The sequence below is a fragment of the Oncorhynchus masou genome, chromosome 3 (genome assembly GCF_036934945.1).
Source record: "Oncorhynchus masou masou isolate Uvic2021 chromosome 3, UVic_Omas_1.1, whole genome shotgun sequence".
NCBI lineage: Eukaryota > Metazoa > Chordata > Actinopteri > Salmoniformes > Salmonidae > Oncorhynchus > Oncorhynchus masou.
Genome location: NC_088214.1, coordinates 2,091,984 through 2,117,455, shown reverse-complemented (window position 1 = coordinate 2,117,455; position 25,472 = coordinate 2,091,984). Strand labels below are relative to the sequence as shown.

General features: G+C 48.8%; 1 protein-coding gene across 1 annotated transcript in view; it reads right to left on the bottom strand.

Moving 5' to 3' along the window:
- LOC135518568 (ubiquitin carboxyl-terminal hydrolase 33-like) overlaps positions 1-25,472 on the bottom strand; it is a 52,507-nt gene that overhangs the window by 10,867 nt on the left and 16,168 nt on the right. Inside the window, exons 11-23 of the mRNA XM_064943736.1 lie at positions 24,860-24,915; positions 22,753-22,950; positions 22,199-22,292; positions 18,022-18,187; positions 17,075-17,190; positions 12,650-12,822; positions 8,548-8,652; positions 8,396-8,441; positions 8,124-8,304; positions 5,002-5,128; positions 1,327-1,496; positions 1,091-1,172; positions 258-366 (exon numbers count right to left, since the gene is read on the bottom strand). Of these exons, the coding sequence (XP_064799808.1) occupies positions 258-366; positions 1,091-1,172; positions 1,327-1,496; positions 5,002-5,128; positions 8,124-8,304; positions 8,396-8,441; positions 8,548-8,652; positions 12,650-12,822; positions 17,075-17,190; positions 18,022-18,187; positions 22,199-22,292; positions 22,753-22,950; positions 24,860-24,915 (1,623 nt within the window). The remainder of the gene's footprint in view (positions 1-257; positions 367-1,090; positions 1,173-1,326; positions 1,497-5,001; positions 5,129-8,123; positions 8,305-8,395; positions 8,442-8,547; positions 8,653-12,649; positions 12,823-17,074; positions 17,191-18,021; positions 18,188-22,198; positions 22,293-22,752; positions 22,951-24,859; positions 24,916-25,472) is intronic.

Genomic DNA, 25,472 nt, shown 5'->3' with positions numbered 1-25,472 from the left:
TTAAAGGCAGTCAACTTAATGTATGTAAACTTCTGACCCACTGGAATTGTGATACAGTGAATTAAAAGTTAAATAATCTGTCTGTAAACAATTGTTGGAAAAATTACTTGTGTCATGCACAAAGTAGATGTCCTAACCAACTTGCCAAAAACTATAGTTTAACAAGAAATGTGGAGTGGTTGAAAAACGAGTTTTAATGACTCCAACCCCAACTTCGACTGTAGGTTAGAGGCCATTCCCACCATAGTTCTCCTTACCCGGACAAACATGTCCAACTCAGTCCTGCGTCTCTTCTCCAACTTCTCAATCTCCGTCTGGCACGTGTGACACACATACAGGTGGTTGACAGCAGGCCCGCCTCCATACCTGAACAGACCAATCACAGCTTACTAACACACCTGACCAGTGACCACAGACTATCAGCCTCTTGGGCGTAATATATACTGCATCTCTAATGGGTGTTTACCTGCTGTAGAGGTTAGGACATTATCTCTTCATTAGAATATCTCTTCATTAAAATATCTACCCGCTATAGAGGTTAGGACATTATCTCTTCATTAGAATATCTACCCGCTATAGAGGTTAGGACATTATCTCTTCATTAGAATATCTACCCGCTTCATTATCTCTTCATTAGAATATCTACCCGCTATAGAGGTTAGGACATTATCTTCATTAGAATATCATTAGAATATCTCTTCATTAAAATATCTACCCGCTATAGAGGTTAGGACATTATCTCTTCATTAGAATATCTACCCGCTATAGAGGTTAGGACATTATCTCTTCATTAGAATATCTACCCGCTATAGAGGTTAGGACATTATCTCTTCATTAGAATATCTACCCGCTATAGAGGTTAGGACATTATCTCTTCATTAGAATATCTACCCGTTATAGAGGTTAGGACATTATCTCTTCATTAGAATATCTACCCGCTTATCTCTTCATTAGAATATCTACCCGAGAGTTAGGACATTATCTCTTCATTAGAATATCTACCCGCTGTAGAGGTTAGGACATTATCTCTTCATTAGAATATCTACCCGCTGTAGAGGTTAGGACATTATCTCTTCATTAGAATATCTACCTGCTGTAGAGGTGGTCCCACACGTTCTGAGGCAGCATCACGACCAGATCATCAATGAACGCTGCTTTGGCAGGCGGCACACCTGATAACACAACATTTAAAAACACTATAACCCCTTCATTATGAGCTTCATTTAGTCAATAACATTTCCATTTCTCTCAACTTCTATTGATGAAATGACTCGGACTAGTACAAGCCCTCGATTGATTGATTGACAGATTCAGCGATCTCCACACCTCCGTGTGAACAGAGGAAGTTGTCGTTGGAGATTGGTCCAGGCTCAGCGAAGGTCTTGAACTTGTTGAGCCACTGTCTGGAGACGTAGAACTGTAGCAGGCTGGGCTCTGTCATGTTCAGTAGACCGGTCACCCTCCTCCTCTCCTTTAGCGCCTCCTCATTGCTCTTCCTGGAGGGGAACACAATCATTAACGCTAAACTGAAGAAATTAAGATTGGTACTAAATCGGGGTCCGTACCACAGTTTGGCAACTTCCTTTCTTACAGAAAACAATTATATTGAACAAATATAAAATGCAACATGTAAAGTGTTGGTCTCATGTTTCATGAGCTGAAATAAAAGATCCCAGAAATGTTCCATACAGACAAAAATATTATTTCTCTCAAATTTTGTGCACAAATTAGTTTAAATCCTTGTTAGTGAGCATTTCTCCTTTACCAAGATAATCCAGCCTCCTGACAGGTGTGGAATATCAAGCAGCATGGTCATTACACAGGTACACCTTGTGCTGGGGACAATAAAAGGCCACTAAGATGTGCAGTTTTGTCACGCAACACAAAGCCACAGATGTGTCAAGTTGAGGGAGCGTGCAATTGGCATGCTGATTGCATGAATCTCCACCAAAGCTGTTGCCCCTCAGGGTCTCTGGCTGGGAGCATAGTAACTAACGGCTGGGGGCATAGTAACTAGGGGCATAGTAACTGAAGGCTGGGGGCATAGTAACTAAAGGCATAGTAACTAGGGATTGGGGGCATAGTAACTAGGGACTGGGGGCATAGTAACTAACTAGGGACTGGCTGGGCATAGTAACTAACTGCTGGGGGTATAGTAACTAGGGACTGGGGGCATAGTAACTAAAGGCTGGGGGCATAGTAGCTGGGGGCATAGTAACTAAAGGCATAGTAACTAAAGGCTGGGGGCATAGTAACTGAAGGCTGGGGGCATAGTAACTAAAGGCATAGTAACTAGGGATTGGGGGCATAGTAACTAGGGACTGGGGGCATAGTAACTAACTGGCTGGGGGTATAGTAACTAGGGACTGGGGGCATAGTAACTAAAGGCTGGGGGCATAGTAACTAAAGGCATAGTAACTAAAGGCATAGTAACTAAAGGCTGGGGGCATAGTAGCTGGGGGCATAGTAACTAAAGGCTGGGGGCATAGTAACTAAAGGCTGGGGGCATAGTAACTAAAGGCATAGTAACTAAAGGCTGGGGGCATAGTAGCTGGGGGCATAGTAACTAGGGACTGGGGGCATAGTAACTAGGGACTGGGGGCATAGTAACTAGGGACTGGGGGCATAGTAACTAAAGGCATAGTAACTAAAGGCTGGGGGCATAGTAACTAAAGGCTGGGGGCATAGTAACTAAAGGCTGGGGGCATAGTAACTAAAGGCTGGGGGCATAGGGACTAAAGACTGGGGGCATAGGGACTGGGGGCATAGTAACTAAAGGCTGGGGGCATAGGGACTGGGGGCATAGTAACTAATGGCTGGGGGCATAGGGACTGGGGGCATAGTAACTAAAGGCTGGGGGCATAGGGACTGGGGGCATAGTAACTAATGGCTGGGGGCATAGTAACTAAAGGCATAGTAACTAAAGGCTGGGGGCATAGTAACTAAAGGCTGGGGGCATAGTAACTAAAGGCTGGGGGCATAGTAACTAAAGGCTGGGGGCATAGTAACTAAAGGCTGGGGGCATAGTAACTAAAGGCTGGGGGCATAGTAACTAAAGGCTGGGGGCATAGTAACTAAAGGTCGTCTCTCCATGCCTCTTGGTCCTAGGCTTTGGGATAGTAAAAGGCCAGAGGACCTGAGGGACCTGCTGGGTACATAACTTAAAGCATGTCTGACATGTATTGAGGTGCACAATCATGGATTGATTTAAAAACCAACAGAAAAATATTAAAATTAATTCTAAAACACACAGGCAGCCAGTACAGGTCCTACCTTAAAACCAGAGTGTAATGTGTGCTAACTCTGTCTGGTCTTGGTCACAACCATGGATTGCATTCTGTATGTTTTAAAACAGTACAGAGACCTTAAAACCGGTGTAATGTGTGTTCTCCGTCTGGTCTTGGTCAGTACCCTGCAGCATTCTGTATGTTTTACAGTACAGAGACCTTAAAACCGGTGCAATGTGTTCTCTCTGTCTGGTCTTGGTCAGTACCCTGCAGCATTCTGTATGTTTTACAGTGCAGAGACCATTAAACTGGTGTAATGTGTGCTCTCTGTCTGGTCTTGGTCAGTACCCTGCAGCATTCTGTATGTTTTACAGTGCAGAGACCATTAAACTGGTGTAATGTGTGTTCTCTGTCTGGTCTTGGTCAGTACCCTGCAGCATTCTGTATGTTTTACAGTGCAGAGACCATTAAACTGGTGTAATGTGTGTTCTCCGTCTGGTCTTGGTCAGTACCCTGCAGCATTCTGTATGTTTTACAGTGCAGAGACCATTAAACTGGTGTAATGTGTGTTCTCTGTCTGGTCTTGGTCAGTAACCTGCAGCATTCTGTATGCTTTGCAGTTGTCCAATGGCTTTCCTGGGTAGACCAGACAGGAGAGCATTACAGTAGTCAAGCCTGCTTGTAATAAAAGCATGGATGAGTCTCTAAATCAGCCTGAGAGAAACGGCTCTGCACCTTGGCAATGTTTCTCAGGTGGTAAAAAGCTATTGTGGTCACATTCCCAATGTGTGATTCAACATTTAGTTCAGAATCTAAAATAACACATTTAAGGTATCTGTGACCAACAGATGCATATCGGTATTCACAGTCATGTATAATTCATAGATTAGGGCACGATGTCCTCATATTAACTGTAATTTCGTCAAATATTTTAAAATGTTGCGTTTATATTTTTGTTCAGTGTAAATGATAATCTAAAACTGCTTTCAAGGGAGGATTTAGTGTAAATTATAATCTAACACTGCTTTCAAGGGAGGATTTAGTGTAAATTATAATCCAACACTGCCTCAAGGGAGGATTTAGTGTAAATTATAATCTAACACTGCCTCAAGGGAGGATTTAGTGTAAATTATAATCTAACACTGCCTCAAGGGAGGATTTAGTGTAAATTATAATCTAACACTGCTTTCAAGGGAGGATTTAGTGTAAATTATAATCTAACACTGCCTTAAGGGAGGGCTCAAAACTTGGCAGATTAGAATGTTGTTGATGTCTGTAAACAGGAAGTCACCCCACAGGGTATCATTACGTCATAGATTCGCTCTCGGGTTGGTGGTTATGCTGTGTTGCTTTGTGCACAGAGATCCTATTAAATTACTATATGTAAATTCTATGGTTTTGTCTATTAAATGACAATATGTAATTCTATGGTTTTGTCTAATAAATTATGTAATTCTATGGTTTTGTCTAATAAATTATGTAATTCTATGGTTTTGTCTATTAAATGACAATATGTAATTCTATGGTTTTGTCTATTAAATGACAATGTAATTCTATGGTTTTGTCTATTAAATGACAATATGTAATTCTATGGTTTTGTCTATTAAATGACAATGTAATTCTATGGTTTTGTCTATTAAATGACTATATGTAAATTCTATGGTTTTGTCTATTAAATGACAATATGTAATTCTATGGTTTTGTCTAATAAATTATGTAATTCTATGGTTGTCTATTAAATGACAATATGTAATTCTATGGTTTTGTATCTTACTTGTAGAACAGGACGTAGGCCTCAGCGTTCTGGACGCAGGACTCTGACACCTCCGTGACGCTCTGGTCGTCAAACTCATACCACAGGTTGTTCAGGTCATTCCTGCAGTAGGCTATGTAGTGACCACCTGGGAGGAGGAGAGAACAGGTTGTTCAGGTCATTACTACAGTAGGCTATGTAGTGACCACCTGGGAGGAGGAGAGAACAGGTTGTTCAGGTCATTACTACAGTAGGCTATGTAGTGACCACCTGGGAGGAGGAGAACAGGTTGTTCAGGTCATTACTACAGTAGGTTGTTGTTCAGGTCATTCATTCAGTAGGCTGTGTAGTGACCACCTGGGAAGAGGAGAACAGCTTGTTCAGGTCATTCCTACAGTAGGCTGTGTTCAGTGATTCCACCTGTAGTGAGGGAGGAGGAGAACAGGTTGTTCAGGTCATTACTACAGTAGGCTATGTAGTGACCACCTGGGAGGAGGAGAACAGGTTGTTCAGGTCATTACTACAGTAGGCTATGTAGTGACCACCTGGGAGGAGGAGAACAGGTTGTTCAGGTCATTACTACAGTAGGCTATGTAGTGACCACCTGGGAGGAGTTGAAAGTGTTGTTCATCCAACAGTAGGTCGTGTAGTGACCACCTGGTGTTGAAAGTTGTTCAGTTCATCCAACAGTAGGTCGTGTTGTGGCCACCTGGTGTTGGAAACAGGTGTTCAGTTCATCCAACAGTAGGTCGTGTTGTGGCCACCTGGTGTTGAAAGTGTAGTTCATCCAACAGTAGGTCAGTGTTGTTCCACCTGGTCATCCAACAGTAGGTCTGTTGTGGCCACCTGGTGTTGAAACAGTGTTCAGTTCATCCAACAGTAGGCTATGTAGTGACCACCTGGTGGAGGAGTGTAGTTCATCCAACAGGTGTTCAAAGTGTAGTTATCCAGTAGGCTATGTAGTGACCACCTGGGAGGAGAGAACAAGTTGTTCAGTTCATTACAACAGTAGGCTATGTAGTGGCCACCTGGTGGAGAGAAAGTGTAGTTCATCCAACAGTAGGCTCGTGTAGTGACCACCTGGTGTTGAAAGTGTTCAGGTCATCCAACAGTAGGTCGTGTAGTGACCACCTGGTGGAGAAAGTGTTCAGTTCATCCAACAGTAGGCTGGTAGTGACCACCTGGTGTTGAAAGTGTAGTTCATCCAACAGTAGTGGCCACCTGGTGTTGAAAGGTCATTCATTCAACAGTAGGCTGTGTAGTGACCACCTGGGAAGAGTAGAGAACACCTGGTGTTGAAAGTGTAGTTCATCCAACAGTAGTGACCACCTGGTGTTGAAAGTGTAGTTCATCCAACAGTAGTGGCCACCTGGTGTTGAAAGTGTAGTTCATCCAACAGTAGTGGCCACCTAGTGTTGAAAGTGTAGTTCATCCAACAGTAGTGGCCACCTGGTGTTGAAAGTGTAGTTCATCCAACAGTAGGCTGTGTTGTGGCCACCTGGTGTTGAAATCGTAGTTCATCCAACAGTAGTGGCCACCTGGTGTTGAAAGTGTAGTTCATCCAACAGTAGTGGCCACCTGGTGTTGAAAGTGTAGTTCATCCAACAGTAGTGGCCACCTGGTGTTGAAAGTGTAGTTCATCCAACAGTAGTGGCCACCTGGTGTTGAAAGTGTAGTTTATCCAACAGTAGTGGCCACCTGGTGTTGAAAGTGTAGTTTATCCAACAGTAGTGGCCACCTGGTGTTGAAAGTGTAGTTCATCCAACAGTAGTGAATGTACTTCTACACACCAATGTTCCTGGAGCATCCCAATAGTATCTCCTTTCATTCACTACTTCCCACAAATCTTAAAGCATTTGGATTGGTGGAGGCATGAGCTTGTCAGTAGTGGGAGTTTCCACCAGATTTATTTTACCAGTCATTTCCTTTAAAATCAGTGAAAGGAAAGTGAACAAGTGCACACTTAGGGAGGAAGGAGAGATCATTAGGAAGTAGCCATAGAGGAGGTTGGAGAAGGTTAAAAGGAAATCGAATCAAAAATGTGCTTTGCAACATTCTCTGTCAACAGGTAAATCACTAACTGGGACATGCTGACTTACGGACCCTTCCCAACAATGCAGAGACATTGATACATTCGTTTCATTTTATAATTGAAAAATAATAACAAGAAATAAACAAAAACACTGAGTAATGCTAACTTGGCTATATACACACAGGGTACCAGTTAGCTAGACAATAAGAACACTGTAGTGAGAGGAACTTAAACCACTGCATGGATCTGTCCCAATCTCAATGAATCACGTTCAGTTTATAATTATACAGCCTCATAGGAGGGCCAACCTAAAACCATCATCTACCTGACAATGTCTACATCATCTGTTTAACAATGTTCAGAACGTTGGGGAATTGTCTCCGCTCTACCTACAGATTACCACATCTATCCCACACCTTACCACATCTATCCCACACCTTACCACATCTATCCCACACCTTACCACATCTATCCCACACCTTACCACATCTCTCCCACACCTTACCACATCTCTCCCACACCTTACCACATCTCTCCCACACCTTACCACATCTCTCCCACACATTACCACATCTCTCCCACATCCACATCTCCCACACCTTACCACATCTCTCCCACATCTTCCCACACATTACCACATCTATCCCACACATTACCACATCTATCCCACACATTACCACATCTATCCCACATTTATCCCACATCATATCCCACATCTATCCCACACATTACCACATCTATCCCACACATTACCACATCTATCCCACACATTACCAAACATTACCACATCTATCCCACACATTACCACATTTATCCCACACATTACCACATTTATCCCACACATTACCACATCTATCCCACACATTACCAAACATTACCACATCTATCCCACACATTACCACATCTATCCCACATCTATCCTACACATTACCACACATTACCACATCTATCCCACACATTACCACATCTATCCCACACATTACCACACATTACCACATCTATCCTACACATTACCACATCTATCCTACACATTACCACATTTCTATCTGAAAGCTCTAACATCCTCCCATCTTAGAGGGGGCTTGGCCAGTGGCCCGGATGGAACACTCACTGCTGGCGGTGCCATGGTGACAGATGACTGACAGCAGGTCGTAGGAGGTGGTGTGGGCGGAGCTATCCTTGGCCAGGAAGGGCTGCAGGTCCAGGCCCTCCAATGGGAAGGAGACGTGAGTCCCGATCTTAGTGGAGAACATCAGCTCGTGTCTAAACCGCTTCAGGTGGATGCACAGGATCTGGAGGGGATGACAAATAATTTAATATTCAACTGTGATTTAGTAGTTGTGACATAACTTGATGGCTTTTCTAATGCGTTGGAGCACTCACCTCAGGAACACTCTGAACTTTACAGAATTTCACTCCGTTCCGTAATCTAGGAGAATATTTTAAAAAGCAGTCTTTACTCATGTAGGAGTTTAACTTCCATCATCTAACAATTTAAAATCTCCTTTTTAAAGTGGGAGTTGTGAGGTACTCACTTCTTGCATTTCTCACAGCTGTACATGTTGTCTCCTTTCAGCTCGTCCCGGGCAAAGAAGGCAGCCAGACAGTCCTGTAGGGTCACCACAGGACCCCAGAACCAGCTGGAACACAAGGACACAGTTTAACCATTAACAGACTAGACTTCACACAACTTACTGACACAACTCACTAGCAATGTGTTTATCGGCTTCAACCAAGGAATAGTTGTTTTTTTCTGGTCGAGTCACATGCTCAGGAAAAACTGTCGACCCCTATACTACACACTTGGTGTCAGCAGACTATCCCCTATACGTTGACCCCTATACAACACACTCTGGGCTCCATTTCCTGCTGGCGTTAAGGCGGCGCGAGTGTCAAACGCCCTTTTCGACTTGTAAAAGCCAGCACTCTGCTTTTTTCCAACCCTAGCCGTAGGGCTGGTAATTCACCTGTCTTATATCAGCTCGCTAGAGCTTTTCCGTGTCCTCAAAACGTGTGCCAATGTACCAATTTCAAGCAACTCTACTGGTGATATTTAAGACTCACCAAATGCTGGTCTTAGCGGTAATGCAAACGGTTATGCCATCAATTATTCAGGGGAGGCGCACAGTATTTTATTTAACGAGGCAAGTCAGTTAAGAACAAATTCTTATTTACAATGACGGCCTACCCGGACCAAACCCGGACGACGCTGGGCCCAATTGTGCTCCGCCAGATGGGACTCCCAATCACGGCCGGTTGTGATACAGCCTGGAATCGAACCAGGGTCTGTAGTGACGCCTCTAGCACCGAAACGCAGTGCCTTAGACCGCTGAGCCACTTGGGAGCCTCATCAGTAGTCAATAAACAATATTTATTTCAAATATCACGAGCAGCAAAACTAACATTCACCCCCTTTTTTCTTTATATTGGACATTATTTTTGTCCTTACAGCTTCTGTGAAAAGTTTGGATTTATGTGCGATGCCCACTGAATGAAAGGTGTCAGTGACTGTAGGAAGTCTGTTTAGGAACATCAAGTTATTACAATAGACTGCTTATGGACACACCAAACATGTGGAAGAAGGTGCTCTGGCAGTCTGAAACCAAAATTGAACTTTTTGGCAACAATGCAAAATGGTATGTTTGGCGGAAAAGGGTATACAGTTATCACCAGGCTGTCCATCCCCACTGTCAAACATGGTATGGCAGCATCATGGTTTGGGCACTGGCTGTCTTCACCCATTAAAGGGACAGGGAAGATGGTTAAAATTGATGGGAAGATGGATGTAGCCAAATAAAGGACCATTCTAGGAAGAAAACCTGATGGCTGTCTGCAAAAGACCTGAGACTGGGACGGAGATTTGTCTTCCAACAAGTCAATGATCCAAAACATTAAAGCAAAATCTACAATGGAATGGTTCAAAAATAAACATATCCAGGTGTTAGAATGGCCAAGTCAAAGTCCAGACTGAATCTGAGAATCTGTGGAAAGAACTGAAAACTGCTGTTCACAAATGCTCATCCAACCTCACTTAAAGAGCTAGGGTCAGCTGTTTTGCAAGGAGGAATGGGAAAAAGGGTTTCAGTCTCTCGATGTGCAAAACTGATAGAGACATACCCATTAAAGGGTATTACAGCTTAGGGTCAATGTCGCAGCAAAAGGTGTCGCTACAAAGTATTAAGTTAGGGGGCAATAATTTTGTACCCAATTTTTCAGTTTTTGATTTGTTAAAAAGGCTGTCTGTACCCATTAAATGTCGTTCCACTTCATGATTAGTGTCCCACTTGTTGTTGATTCTTCACAAAAAAGGGTTTTATATCTTTTATGTTTGAAGCACTGAAATGTGTACAAAAGGTTTTCTAGTTAGGGTCACCAAAGTTCAAGGGGGCCGAATAGTTAGCAAGGCACTGTATTTAGGCTTGAATACTTGACTCAAGAAATGTCAGCTTTTCATTGGGTTTGATTTGTAAAAAATGTCTGAAAACATAATTTCACTTTGACATGAGGGTGTATTGTGTGTAAACCCATTCCTAAGGCACCAGGCTGTCTGTAAACCATTAAAGGGTAGGCCCCGTGTGGAAACCTTCCGAAGGCCACCAGGCTGTCTGTACCCTTCCGAAGGCCCCTGTGTTAAAGGAAACCTTCCGAGGCCCCTGTACCCATTAAAGGGTTTTCTAGTTAGGGTCACCAGGCTGTCTGTACCCATTAAAGGGAATAATAGTTAGGGTCACCAGGCTGTCTGTACCCATTAAAGGGAATAATAGTTAGGGTCACCAGGCTGTCTGTACCCATTAAAGGGAATAATAGTTAGGGTCACCAGGCTGTCTGTACCCATTAAAGGGTTTTCTAGTTAGGGTCACCAGGCTGTCTGTACCCATTAAAGGGTTTTCTAGTTAGGGTCACCAGGCTGTCTGTACCCATTAAAGGGAATAATAGTTAGGGTCACCAGGCTGTCTGTACCCATTAAAGGGTTTTCTAGTTAGGGTCACCAGGCTGTCTGTACCCATTAAAGGGTATAATAGTTAGGGTCACCAGGCTGTCTGTACCCATTAAAGGGAATAATAGTTAGGGTCACCAGGCTGTCTGTACCCATTAAAGGGAATAATAGTTAGGGTCACCAGGCTGTCTGTACCCATTAAAGGGTTTTCTAGTTAGGGTCACCAGGCTGTCTGTACCCATTAAAGGGTATAATAGTTAGGGTCACCAGGCTGTCTGTACCCATTAAAGGGAATAATAGTTAGGGTCACCAGGCTGTCTGTACCCATTAAAGGGAATAATAGTTAGGGTCACCAGGCTGTCCGTACCCATTAAAGGGTTTTCTAGTTAGGGTCACCAGGCTGTCTGTACCCATTAAAGGGTTTTCTAGTTAGGGTCACCAGGCTGTCTGTACCCATTAAAGGGAATAATAGTTAGGGTCACCAGGCTGTCTGTACCCATTAAAGGGTATAATAGTTAGGGTCACCAGGCTGTCTGTACCCATTAAAGGGTTTTCTAGTTAGGGTCACCAGGCTGTCTGTACCCATTAAAGGGTATAATAGTTAGGGTCACCAGGCTGTCTGTACCCATTAAAGGGTATAATAGTTAGGGTCACCAGGCTGTCTGTACCCATTAAAGGGTATAATAGTTAGGGTCACCAGGCTGTCTGTACCCATTAAAGGGTTTTCTAGTTAGGGTCGCCAGGCTGTCTGTACCCATTAAAGGGTATAATAGTTAGGGTCACCAGGCTGTCTGTACCTATTAAAGGGTTTTCTAGTTAGGGTCACCAGGCTGTCTGTACCCATTAAAGGGTATAATAGTTAGGGTCACCAGGCTGTCCGTACCCATTAAAGGGTTTTCTAGTTAGGGTCACCAGGCTGTCTGTACCCATTAAAGGGTTTTCTAGTTAGGGTCACCAGGCTGTCTGTACCCATTAAAGGGTATAATAGTTAGGGTCACCAGGCTGTCTGTACCCATTAAAGGGTATAATAGTTAGGGTCACCAGGCTGTCTGTACCCATTAAAGGGTTTTCTAGTTAGGGTCACCAGGCTGTCTGTACCCATTAAAGGGTTTTCTAGTTAGGGTCACCAGGCTGTCTGTACCCATTAAAGGGTATAATAGTTAGGGTCACCAGGCTGTCTGTACCCATTAAAGGGTTTTCTAGTTAGGGTCACCAGGCTGTCTGTACCCATTAAAGGGTTTTCTAGTTAGGGTCACCAGGCTGTCTGTACCCATTAAAGGGTATAATAGTTAGGGTCACCAGGCTGTCTGTACCCATTAAAGGGTTTTCTAGTTAGGGTCACCAGGCTGTCTGTACCCATTAAAGGGAATAATAGTTAGGGTCACCAGGCTGTCTGTACCCATTAAAGGGTTTTCTAGTTAGGGTCACCAGGCTGTCTGTACCCATTAAAGGGTATAATAGTTAGGGTCACCAGGCTGTCTGTACCCATTAAAGGGTATAATAGTTAGGGTCGCCAGGCTGTCTGTACCCATTAAAGGGTTTTCTAGTTAGGGTCACCAGGCTGTCTGTACCCATTAAAGGGTATAATAGTTAGGGTCGCCAGGCTGTCTGTACCCATTAAAGGGTATAATAGTTAGGGTCGCCAGGCTGTCTGTACCCATTAAAGGGTATAACAGTTAGGGCCGCCAGGCTGTCCGTACCTCTTGATGTATTCCATGACGAAGGCGACCCATCCCTGAGCAGCGTAGGCCTCACCACAGGACCCAGCCTTGACCAGAGAGGTCTGATGGGAGGAGGAGTGGAGTTTAGCCAGGTCCTCCTTACCTGGGATGGGCAGGGACAGGTCCTGGAAGTTCTCTAGCGTCACAGACACCTGGAGAAGAATGGGAAGTCATTTTACTAATTTAACCTTTTAATCGGAGTCACAGATGAAGCCCAAATAATCAAAATTACACATAAAATATTTACAAGAAATGCAAGAATGTCATAGACAACCCATTCATCACTAATGTAATCAGGATGGAGAGATGAGGCAGAGGAAGGAGAGGACAGTTGTTTTTTCACACGTTTATATGGTAAGAATAAAGGCCATAGAGAATGATCCATCCTCTACAGGACAGGGGGGGGACACGGGGTCCGTCCTCTACAGGACGGGGGGGGGGACACGGGGTCCATCCTCTACAGGACAGGGGGAGACAGGGGGTCCATCCTCTACAGGACAGGGGGAGACAGGGGGTCCATCCTCTACAGGACAGGGGGAGACAGGGGGTCCATCCTCTACAGGACAGGGGGAGACAGGGGGTCCATCCTCTACAGGACAGGGGGTCCATCCTCTACAGGACAGGGGGTCCATCCTCTACAGGACAGGGGGAGACAGGGGGTCCATCCTCTACAGGACAGAGGGTCCATCCTCTACAGGACAGGGGGTCCATCCTCTACAGGACAGAGGGTCCATCCTCTACAGGACAGGGGGAGACAGAGGGTCCATCCTCTACAGGACAGGGGGAGACAGGGGGTCCATCCTCTACAGGACAGGGGGAGACAGGGGGTCCATCCTCTACAGGACAGGGGGAGACAGGGGTCCATCCTCTACAGGACAGGGGGAGGCAGGGGGTCCATCCTCTACAGGACAGGGGGAGGCAGGGGGTCCATCCTCTACAGGACAGGGGGAGACAGGGGGTCCATCCTCTACAGGACAGGGGGAGACAGGGGGTCCATCCTCTACAGGACAGGGGGAGACAGGGGGTCCATCCTCTACAGGACAGGGGGAGACAGGGGGTCCGTCCTCTACAGGACAGGGGGAGACAGGGGTCCATCCTCTACAGGACAGGGGGAGACAGGGGTCCATCCTCTACAGGACAGGGGGAGACAGGGGGTCCATCCTCTACAGGACAGGGGGAGACAGGGGGTCCGTCCTCTACAGGACAGGGGGAGACAGGGGGTCCATCCTCTACAGGACAGGGGGAGACAGAGGGTCCATCCTCTACAGGACAGGGGGAGACAGAGGGTCCATCCTCTACAGGACAGGGGGAGACAGGGGGTCCATCCTCTACAGGACAGGGGGAGACAGGGGGTCCATCCTCTACAGGACAGGGGGAGACAGGGGGTCCATCCTCTACAGGACAGGGGGAGACAGAGGGTCCATCCTCTACAGGACAGGGGGAGACAGGGGGTCCATCCTCTACAGGACAGGGGGAGACAGGGGGTCCATCCTCTACAGGACAGGGGGAGACAGGGGGTCCATCCTCTACAGGACAGGGGGAGACAGGGGGACCATCCTCTACAGGACAGGGGTCCATCCTCTACAGGACAGGGGGTCCATCCTCTACAGGACAGGGGGAGACAGGGGTCCATCCTCTACAGGACAGGGGGTCCATCCTCTACAGGACAGGGGGTCCATCCTCTACAGGACAGGGGGAGACAGGGGGTCCATCCTCTACAGGACAGGGGGAGACAGGGGGTCCATCCTCTACAGGACAGGGGGTCCATCCTCTACAGGACAGGGGGTCCATCCTCTACAGGACAGGGGGTCCATCCTCTACAGGACAGGGGGAGACAGGGGGTCCATCCTCTACAGGACAGGGGGAGACAGGGGGTCCGTCCTCTACAGGACAGGGGGAGACAGGGGTCCGTCCTCTACAGGACAGGGGGAGACAGGGGTCCGTCCTCTACAGGACAGGGGGAGACAGGGGGTCCATCCTCTACAGGACAGGGGGAGACAGGGGGTCCATCCTCTACAGGACAGGTGGAGACAGGGGGTCCATCCTCTACAGGACAGGGGGAGACAGGGGGTCCATCCTCTACAGGACAGGGGGAGACAGGGGTCCATCCTCTACAGGACAGGGGGAGACAGGGGTCCATCCTCTACAGGACAGGGGGAGACAGGGGGTCCATCCTCTACAGGACAGGGGGAGACAGGGGGTCCATCCTCTACAGGACAGGGGGAGACAGGGGGTCCATCCTCTACAGGACAGGGGGAGACAGAGGGTCCATCCTCTACAGGACAGGGGGAGACAGAGGGTCCATCCTCTACAGGACAGGGGGAGACAGAGGGTCCATCCTCTACAGGACAGGGGGTCCATCCTCTACAGGACAGGGGGAGACAGGGGGTCCATCCTCTACAGGACAGGGGGAGGACAGAGGGTCCATCCTCTACAGGACAGGGGGAGACAGAGGGTCCATCCTCTACAGGACAGGGGGTCCATCCTCTACAGGACAGGGGGAGACAGGGGGTCCATCCTCTACAGGACAGGGGGTCCATCCTCTACAGGACAGGGGGAGACAGGGGGTCCATCCTCTACAGGACAGGGGGAGACAGGGGGTCCATCCTCTACAGGACAGGGGGTCCATCCTCTACAGGACAGGGGGTCCATCCTCTACAGGACAGGGGGAGACAGGGGGTCCATCCTCTACAGGACAGGGGGAGACAGGGGGTCCATCCTCTACAGGACAGGGGGTCCATCCTCTACAGGACAGGGGGTCCATCCTCTACAGGACAGGGGGTCCATCCTCTACAGGACAGGGGAGACAGGGGGTCCATCCTCTACAGGACAGGGGGAGACAGGGGGTCCGTCCTCTACAGGACAGGGGGAGACAGGGGGTCCATCCTCTACAGGACAGGGGGAGACAGGGGGTCCATCCTCTACAGGACAGGGGGAGACAGGGGGTCCATCCTCTACAGGACAGGGGGAGACAGGGGGTCCGTCCTCTACAGGACAGGGGGAGACAGGGGGTCCATCCTCTACAGGACAGGGGGAGACAGGGGGTCCATCCTCTACAGGACAGGGGGAGACAGGGGGTCCATCCTCTACAGGACAGGGGGAGACAGGGGGTCCGTCCTCTACAGGACAGGGGGAGACAGGGGGTCCATCCTCTACAGGACAGGGGGAGACAGGGGGTCCATCCTCTACAGGACAGGGGGAGACAGGGGGTCCATCCTCTACAGGACAGGGGGAGACAGGGGGTCCATCCTCTACAGGACAGGGGGAGACAGGGGGTCCATCCTCTACAGGACGGGGGGGGGGACACGGGGTCCATCCTCTACAGGACAGGGGGAGACAGAGGGTCCATCCTCTACAGGACAGGGGGAGACAGGGGGTCCCTCCTCTACAGGACAGGGGGAGACAGAGGGTCCATCCTCTACAGGACAGGGGGAGGACAGAGGGTCCATCCTCTACAGGACAGGGGGAGACAGAGGGTCCGTCCTCGACAGGACAGGGGGAGACAGAGGGTCCATCCTCTACAGGACAGGGGGAGACAGGGGGTCCATCCTCTACAGGACAGGGGGAGACAGAGGGTCCATCCTCTACAGGACAGGGGGAGGACAGAGGGTCCATCCTCGACAGGACAGGGGGAGACAGAGGGTCCATCCTCGACAGGACAGGGGGAGACAGAGGGTCCATCCTCGACAGGACAGGGGGAGACAGAGGGTCCATCCTCGACAGGACAGGGGGAGACAGAGGGTCCATCCTCGACAGGACAGGGGGAGACAGGGTCAATCCTCTACAGGACAGGGGGAGACAGGGGGTCCATCCTCTACAGGACAGGGGGAGACAGGGGGTCCATCCTCTACAGGACAGGGGGAGACAGGGGGTCCATCCTCTACAGGACAGGGGGAGACAGAGGGTCCATCCTCTACAGGACAGGGGGAGACAGGGGGTCCATCCTCTACAGGACAGGGGGAGACAGGGGGTCCATCCTCTACAGGACAGGGGGAGACAGGGGGTCCATCCTCTACAGGACAGGGGGTCCATCCTCTACAGGACAGGGGGAGACAGAGGGTCCATCCTCTACAGGACAGGGGGAGACAGGGTTAAGGTATATTCCATGATAATTATGCCCCATTGTCTGGCTACTCAGACGTTAGTTTCTTCTCACCAATGAGTCTGGAACGGTACCTCCCCCTCGACCCCTCACCGAATGACAACACATTTGGGGCCGTCTAATTGGACCAGAAACTGATGTTTTGGACCAGAGTCAGGACACACGTGGGAGCCAATCGCTGGTGACTATGTTTCGTACAACGCCACAAACGACTTGAATAATTGCCGTCTCAGACTAAAGTCTGTAGCGAACAACAGAGCAGCGGGAGAATGTCGAGTCGTCAGGCTACACAAACTACTTACCCTATCGCAGGTCAGACACTGCACTGAGCTGACAATGGTCCCGTCAAACACGTCTGATATCACACTACGGTACTTCTTCTGACGCCTGCTCTTCGCTGAGGAAAACGAGGTCACTGCTGAGGCAGAGCGAGAGAGAGTCAGGCGACACAGACAGCGGACAACAATATGTTGTCTTTCCATTGTTTTCACTACTACTGCAGTGTCTTTCTGCCCACATTACTACTACTGCAGTGTCTTTCTGCCCACATTACTACTACTGCAGTGTCTTTCTGCCCACATTACTACTACTGCAGTGTCTTTCTGCCCACATTACTACTACTGCAGTATCTTTCTGCCCACATTACTACTACTGCAGTATCTTTCTGCCCACATTACTACTACAGTATCTTTCTGCCCACATTACTACTACTGCAGTGTCTTTCTGCCCACATTACTACTACTGCAGTATCCATCTGCCCACATTACTACAACTGCAGTATCTATCTGCCCACATTACTACTACTGCAGTGTCTTTCTGCCCACATTACTACTACTGCAGTATCTATCTGCCCACATTACTACTATTGCAGTGTCTTTCTGCCCACATTACTACTACTGCAGTGTCTTTCTGCCCACATTACTACTACTGCAGTGTCTTTCTGCCCACATTACTACTACTGCAGTGTCTTTCTGCCCACATTACTACTACTGCAGTGTCTTTCTGCCCACATTACTACTACTGCAGTGTCTTTCTGCCCACTTTACTACTACTGCAGTATCTATCTGCCCACATTACTACTACTGCAGTGTCTTTCTGCCCACATTACTACTACTGCAGTATCTATCTGCCCACATTACTACAACTGCAGTATCTATCTGCCCACATTACTACGACTGCAGTGTCTTTCTGCCCACATTACTACTGAACTGTCCCCAGAGAGATATTCTATGTGCTACATAGTAAATACTTTTCAGATGGCTGGAGGAGATTCCTGGCCAGACACAGTTGTTCCTGGGTGGACTGGAGGACATCTTGGTGAAGGAGTGTCCTTCCATGGGGACTGGGGTCTGGGGTCGGGTGCTGCTGGAGACCACCTCGGGGAATGAGTCTGGAGCGAAGGAGAGAGGAAGAGACTAGGGATGTTAAAGGTTAACCGTTAAAAAACGGCTAGCTGCCGGTCCAGCTGATCGGACTACAGGGACATTTGACCGGTCCAGCTGATCGGACTACAGGGACATTTGCATTCTGACTAAATTGTCAAGTGTGTTTTCTGATGAGCCGTCATGTATGTTATTTATCATCTCCTTTGAGTGGAATATCAATCACCTGTTTGATGGACAGCATGAGAGCTCCTCAAAACGGCAGGTATACTAGTGGTTAGAGGGGAGGGGCGGCAGGTAGCCTAGTGGTTAGAGGGGAGGGGCGGCAGGTTGCCTAGTGGTTCGAGGGGAGGGGAGGCAGGTAGCCTAGTGGTTCGAGGGGAGGGGAGGCAGGTAGCCTAGTGGTTCGAGGGGAGGGGAGGCAGGTAGCCTAGTGGTTAGAGCGTTGGGCCAGTAGACAAAAGCTTGCTGGATCAAATCCCCGAATAGACAAGGTAAAATATGTCGTTCTGCCCATGAACAAGGCATGGGCAGAACTGTCCCACTGTTCCCCAGTAGGCCGTCAACCCACTGTTCCCCAGTAGGCCGTCAACCCACTGTTCCCCAGTAGGCCGTCAACCCACTGTTCCCCAGTAGGCAGTCAACCCACTGTTCCCCAGTAGGCCGTCAACCCACTGTTCCCCAGTAGGCAGTCAACCCACTGTTCCCCGGTAGGCAGTCAACCCACTGTTCCCCAGTAGGCAGTCAACCCACTGTTCCCCGGTATGCAGTCAACCCACTGTTCCCCAGTAGGCAGTCAACCCACTGTTCCCCAGTAGGCAGTCAACCCACTGTTCCCCAGTAGGCAGTCAACCCACTGTTCCCCGGTATGCAGTTAACCCACTGTTCCCCGGTAGGCAGTCAACCCACTGTTCCCCGGTAGGCAGTCAACCCACTGTTCCCCGGTAGGCAGTCAACCCACTGTTCCCCGGTATGCAGTTAACCCACTGTTCCCCGGTAGGCAGTCAACCCACTGTTCCCCGGTAGGCAGTCAACCCACTGTTCCCCGGTAGGCAGTCAACCCACTGTTCCCCAGTAGGCCGTCAACCCACTGTTCCCCAGTAGGCAGTCAACCCACTGTTCCCCAGTAGGCAGTCAACCCACTGTTCCCCAGTAGGCCGTCAACCCACTGTTCCCCAGTAGGCCGTCAACCCACTGTTCCCCAGTAGGCCGTCAACCCACTGTTCCCCAGTAGGCAGTCAACCCACTGTTCCCCAGTAGGCAGTCAACCCACTGTTCCCCGGTAGGCAGTCAACCCACTGTTCCCCGGTAGGCAGTCAACCCACTGTTCCCCAGTAGGCCGTCCAACCCACTGTTCCCCAGTAGGCAGTCAACCCACTGTTCCCCAGTAGGCAGTCAACCCACTGTTCCCCAGTAGGCAGTCAACCCACTGTTCCCCAGTAGGCAGTCAACCCACTGTTCCCCAGTAGGCAGTCAACCCACTGTTCCCCAGTAGGCAGTCAACCCACTGTTCCCCAGTAGGCAGTCAACCCACTGTTCCCCAGTAGGCAGTCAACCCACTGTTCCCCAGTAGGCAGTCAACCCACTGTTCCCCAGTAGGCAGTCAACCCACTGTTCCCCAGTAGGCAGTCAACCCACTGTTCCCCAGTAGGCAGTCAACCCACTGTTCCCCAGTAGGCAGTCAACCCACTGTTCCCCAGTAGGCAGTCAACCCACTGTTCCCCGGTAGGCAGTCAACCCACTGTTCCCCGGTAGGCAGTCAACCCACTGTTCCCCAGTAGGCCGTCAACCCACTGTTCCCCAGTAGGCAGTCAACCCACTGTTCCCCAGTAGGCAGTCAACCCACTGTTCCCCAGTAGGCAGTCAACCCACTGTTCCCCAGTAGGCAGTCAACCCACTGTTCCCCAGTAGGCAGTCAACCCACTGTTCCCCAGTAGGCAGTCAACCCACTGTTCCCCAGTAGGCAGTCAACCCACTGTTCCCCAGTAGGCAGTCAACCCACTGTTCCCCAGTAGGCAGTCAACCCACTGTTCCCCAGTAGGCAGTCAACCCACTGTTCCCCAGTAGGCAGTCAACCCACTGTTCCCCGGTAGGCAGTCAACCCACTGTTCCCCGGTAGGCAGTCAACCCACTGTTCCCCAGTAGGCCGTCAACCCACTGTTCCCCAGTAGGCAGTCAACCCACTGTTCCCCAGTAGGCAGTCAACCCACTGTTCCCGGTAGGCAGTCAACCCACTGTTCCCCGGTAGGCAGTCAACCCACTGTTCCCCAGTAGGCCGTCAACCCACTGTTCCCCGGTAGGCAGTCAACCCACTGTTCCCCAGTAGGCAGTCAACCCACTGTTCCCCAGTAGGCAGTCAACCCACTGTTCCCCAGTAGGCAGTCAACCCACTGTTCCCCAGTAGGCAGTCAACCCACTGTTCCCCAGTAGGCAGTCAACCCACTGTTCCCCAGTAGGCAGTCATCATAAATAAGAATTTGTTGTTAACTGACTTGCCTGGTTAAATAAAGGTAATAAAAAAAATAACAAATTTAAATGCTGGTTCCATTGACAGATGGACGTCTTTCTAAAATAATTGCCTCAGTTTTCACGGTTGAATTTTGTCCAGGCTACAATGAAGCAAGGCAAGTCATGCCTCGTAAAATGAAGTATTTGTTTTTCAAATTGATATTACCTCCAGCTTATTGCAAAGTGGCGTGTGACACTTGATAGCTTGCCTACCGTTGCCTCTACACCCGAGTGGTCGAATGTGAGGCACTCTTCAATTACGAGTTGAGAAATAAAAGTGTTCCTCGTAATTAAACACAACTCTGGTTTTAACATGCGATTGCATTTAGAATTGTTGCGCTGTATTTCCGTCAACAGCAAGCAGCTGTGATTTAAAAATAAAATATAGGCTCAGCGGGCTAACACAATGAGGCACAGACAGGCTCAGCGGGCTAACACAATGAGGCACAGACAGGCTCAGCGGGCTAACACAATGAGGCACAGACAGGCTCAGCGGGCTAAAACAATGAGGCACAGACAGGCTCAGCGGGCTAACACAATGAGGCACAGACAGGCTCAGCGGGCTAACACAATGAGGCACAGACAGGCTCAGCGGGCTAACACAATGAGGCACAGACAGGCTCAGCGGGCTAACACAATGAGGCACAGACAGGCTGAGGCACAGGGCTCAGCGGGCTAACACAATGAGGCACAGACAGGCTCAGCGGGCTAACACAATGAGGCACAGACAGGCTCAGCGGGCTAACAATGAGGCACAGACAGGCTCAGCGGGCTAACACAATGAGGCAGACAGGCTCAGCGGGCTAACACAATGAGGCACAGACAGGCTCAGCGGGCTAACACAATGAGGCACAGACAGGCTCAGCGGGCTAACACAATGAGGCACAGACAGGCTCAGCGGGCTAACACAATGAGGCACAGACAGGCTCAGCGGGCTAACACAATGAGGCACAGACAGGCTCAGCGGGCTAACACAATGAGGCACAGACAGGCTCAGCGGGCTAACACAATGAGGCACAGACAGGCTCAGCGGGCTAACACAATGAGGCACAGACAGGCTCAGCGGGCTAACACAATGAGGCACAGACAGGCTCAACGGGCTAACACAATGAGGCACAGACAGGCTCAGCGGGCTAACACAATGAGGCACAGACAGGCTCAGCGGACTAACACAATGAGGCACAGACAGGCTCAGCGGGCTAACACAATGAGGCACAGACAGGCTCAGCGGACTAACACAATGAGGCACAGACAGGCTCAGCGGGCTAACACAATGTTGAGGCACACAGACAGGCTCAGCGGACTAACACAATGTTGAGGCAAGCTAGACTGACATGATGGTTTGAACCAATGATTCACAGACAGGCTCAGTTGGCCACAATTAAACACACCAGTTGTCACAGACAGGCTCAGCGGGCTAAATACAATGAGGCACAGACAGGCTCACGCTTCCAATGTATCTGGACAGACAGGCTCCCTGGTTAACTGATGATGGCACAGACAGGCTCAGCGTGGCTATCACAATGAGGCACAGACAGGCTCCCGGGCTAACCCTGCACAGCCCCGACCCCAATGAGGCACAGACAGGCTCTTCGGGCTAACACAATGAGGCACAGACAGGCTCATTGGTCTGACACAATGAGGGGAGGAGGCTCAGGGGCTAACACAATGGGCACAGACAGGCTCTGCCTCACAATGAGGCACAGACAGGCTCCCGGACTAACACAATGAGGCACAGACAGGCTCAGCGGACACAATGAGGCACAGACCATCCCACAGACAGGCTCAGCGCCTTTGTTGTCCACACAGACAGGCTCAGCGGACTAACACAATGTTGGGCAAGCTAGACTGACATGGTTGCCTGATTCATCCATCCAGTTGTCCATAATAAATAAAGGTGTACCTACCAGCTCCTTCAGCTTCCCTGGAGCTGGTCCATCAGGCCCCGCAGGTTACTGATGATGAGTCCTGGAGTAGACATAGATCTTTATACTGTCTCCCCACTGGACAAAACCCTAGGAACACCTGACCCCCTGGAGTTGACATAGATTCTTCTCCTTCTGCCACACTCCCAAAACATCTAGGAACACCTGAGAGTCCTGGAGTCAGGGATCAGCATCTCTGCCTCATTAGACTCCTCCCCCACACGGTAGACAAAACATCCCCGCTCCCCTTTGAGTCCTGCCCGTTCATAGATCATAGACTGTCCGACTGGAACTCCGGACAAAACATTAGTCACCTGGGAGTCCTGGCGATGTAGACATAGATCATATATACTGTCCTTCACACTGTGGACAAAACATTAGGAACACCTGAGAGTCCTGGAGTAGACATAGATCATATATACTGTCCTACACACTGGACAAAACATTAGGAACACCTGAGAGTCCTGGAGTAGACATAGATCATATATACTGTCCTACACACTGGACAAAACATTAGGAACACCTGAGAGTCCTGGAGTAGACATAGATCATATATACTGTCCTACACACTGGACAAAACATTAGGAACACCTGAGAGTCCTGGAGTAGACATAGATCATATATACGGTCCTACACACTGGACAAAACATTAGGAACACCTGAGAGTCCTGGAGTAGACATAGATCATATATACTGTCCTACACTGGACAAAACATTAGGAACACCTGAGAGTCCTGGAGTAGACATAGATCATATATACTGTCCTACACACTGGACAAAACATTAGGAACACCTGAGAGTCCTGGAGTAGACATAGATCATATATACTGTCCTACACATACACAGTATGTGTATAGTTATATGGATCTAGTCCTAATGAAAACATATTATTATAGGCTTATAGGATAGTATGGATCTAGTCCTGATGGAAACATTATTATAGGTTTATAGTATAGTTATATGGATCTAGTCCTAATGGAAACATATTATTATAGGTTTATAGTATAGTTATATTGTTCTCGTCCTAATGGAAACAGATATTAAAGCAACACAACTATTTTCTGAAGGCACTTGTATCTTAGACATATAATATGGTTATATTCCTCGTGGAGCTGAGCCATCAGACAGCACAAGAACCTCAGAGTCCGAATGTAAACATACGCAACATGTAAAGTGTTGGTCCCATGTTTCATGAGATGAAATAAAAGATCCCAGAAATTTTCCATATGCACAAAAAGATTATTTCTCTCAAATGTTGTGCACAAATTTAGTTTACATTCCTCCTTCGCCAAGATAATCCATCCACCTGACATGTCAAGTAGCTGATTAAACAACATGATCATTACACAGGTGCACCTTGTCCAGGGGAGAATAATTGGCCACTAAAATGTGCAGTTTTGTCACACAGCACAATGCCACAGATGTCTCAAATTGAACGAGTGTGTAATTGGTATGCTAAGTGCAGCAATGTCCACCAGAGCTGTTGCCAGAGAAGTGAATGTTAATTTCTCTACCATAAGCCACCTCCAACACTGCTTTAGTGAATTTGGCAGTACGTCCAACCGGCTTCACAACCGCAGACCACTTGTATGGCGTCGTGTGCCATTCATCCACTGCCATCACCTCATGTTTCAGCATGATAATGCACAGCCCCATGTCGCAAGGATTTGTACACAATTCCTGGAAGCTGAAAATGTCCCAGTTCTTCCATGGCCTGTATACCTCACCAGACATGTCACCCATTGAGCATGTTTGGGATGCTCTGGATCGAAGTGTACGACAGTGTGTTCCAGTTCCCGCCAATATCCAGCAGCATCGCACAGCCATTGAAGAGGAGTGGGACAACATTCCACAATCAACAGCCTGATCAACTCTATGCAAGATGCCAGCCGTGCAAGATGCGTCGTACTGCACGAGGCAAGCAGCTAACGTTAGCTTGATAGCTAACAAAGTTCATCCCTGATTAGTTTTCCAATGGAGCTCTGTCTGGAGAGGTACATAGTTCCAGAGCTGTATCTACTACACTTTGTCTGGAGAGGTAAATGGTTCCAGAGCTGGAGGAGATGTATCTACTACACTTTGTTTTGAGACACACCGGATCACTCAGAAGTCCAATATGGTAATTGTTTATAGGCATGAGGTTTGCTTCCTTGACCAGGCAGGTCGCCAGCCTACGTAAGAAACTGGGGAAACCGCAGAGTGGAATGTGTCCACTTGACGGAGTTCTTGCATGTTGGATGCATCTCAGTCTTGTCGTTTGTTGTTAACAGACTGCGTTACCCGGTGTTTGTTCAACAGAGGAGCCGTCTCCTGCCTCTTCTCCCCCATCTGATAGGAGAGTCGAAGGAGCACAGCAAGAGGAGCACGGCAATCGATGACGGTCACGAGCCTTGGAAGCCGAAGACCGCAGCCTTCAGTCCCAACGAGAGGCCCGGGACGGATACAAACGAATAGTTGCGCCGCCCTGGAGCCTGATCTTCCTGCACCTTTGTCGCTGGGGTACCTGTGTGTGTCTACTCCTTCCCCTACGATATCCAAGTCGACAACCTTCCATCTCTGCTCTGGATGGAGCGGGGCTTCTCCATCTGTAGGAGGCCCCATCCTGTGACGCATGGAAGTGGGTGGATTTTTTCGTCCTTCACGCCAGCCGTGCTATTGGGCAGCTCCATGGTAAGAAATGTGACTTTTCCTGGTGCAAAAACAGAGTGCTACCCCACCAGCGCTGGAGTAAATGACATTACTAAGCTGCTCCTGAATGTACAACACCAGTACATGGACATTGATTCTGTCCTAGTCCATGTGGGTTTTAATGACATTATGAAGGGCAGCTCTGAACAGTTGAAACTGGATTTCAAAGAGCTGACTGACTCCCTGCTAGACACTTA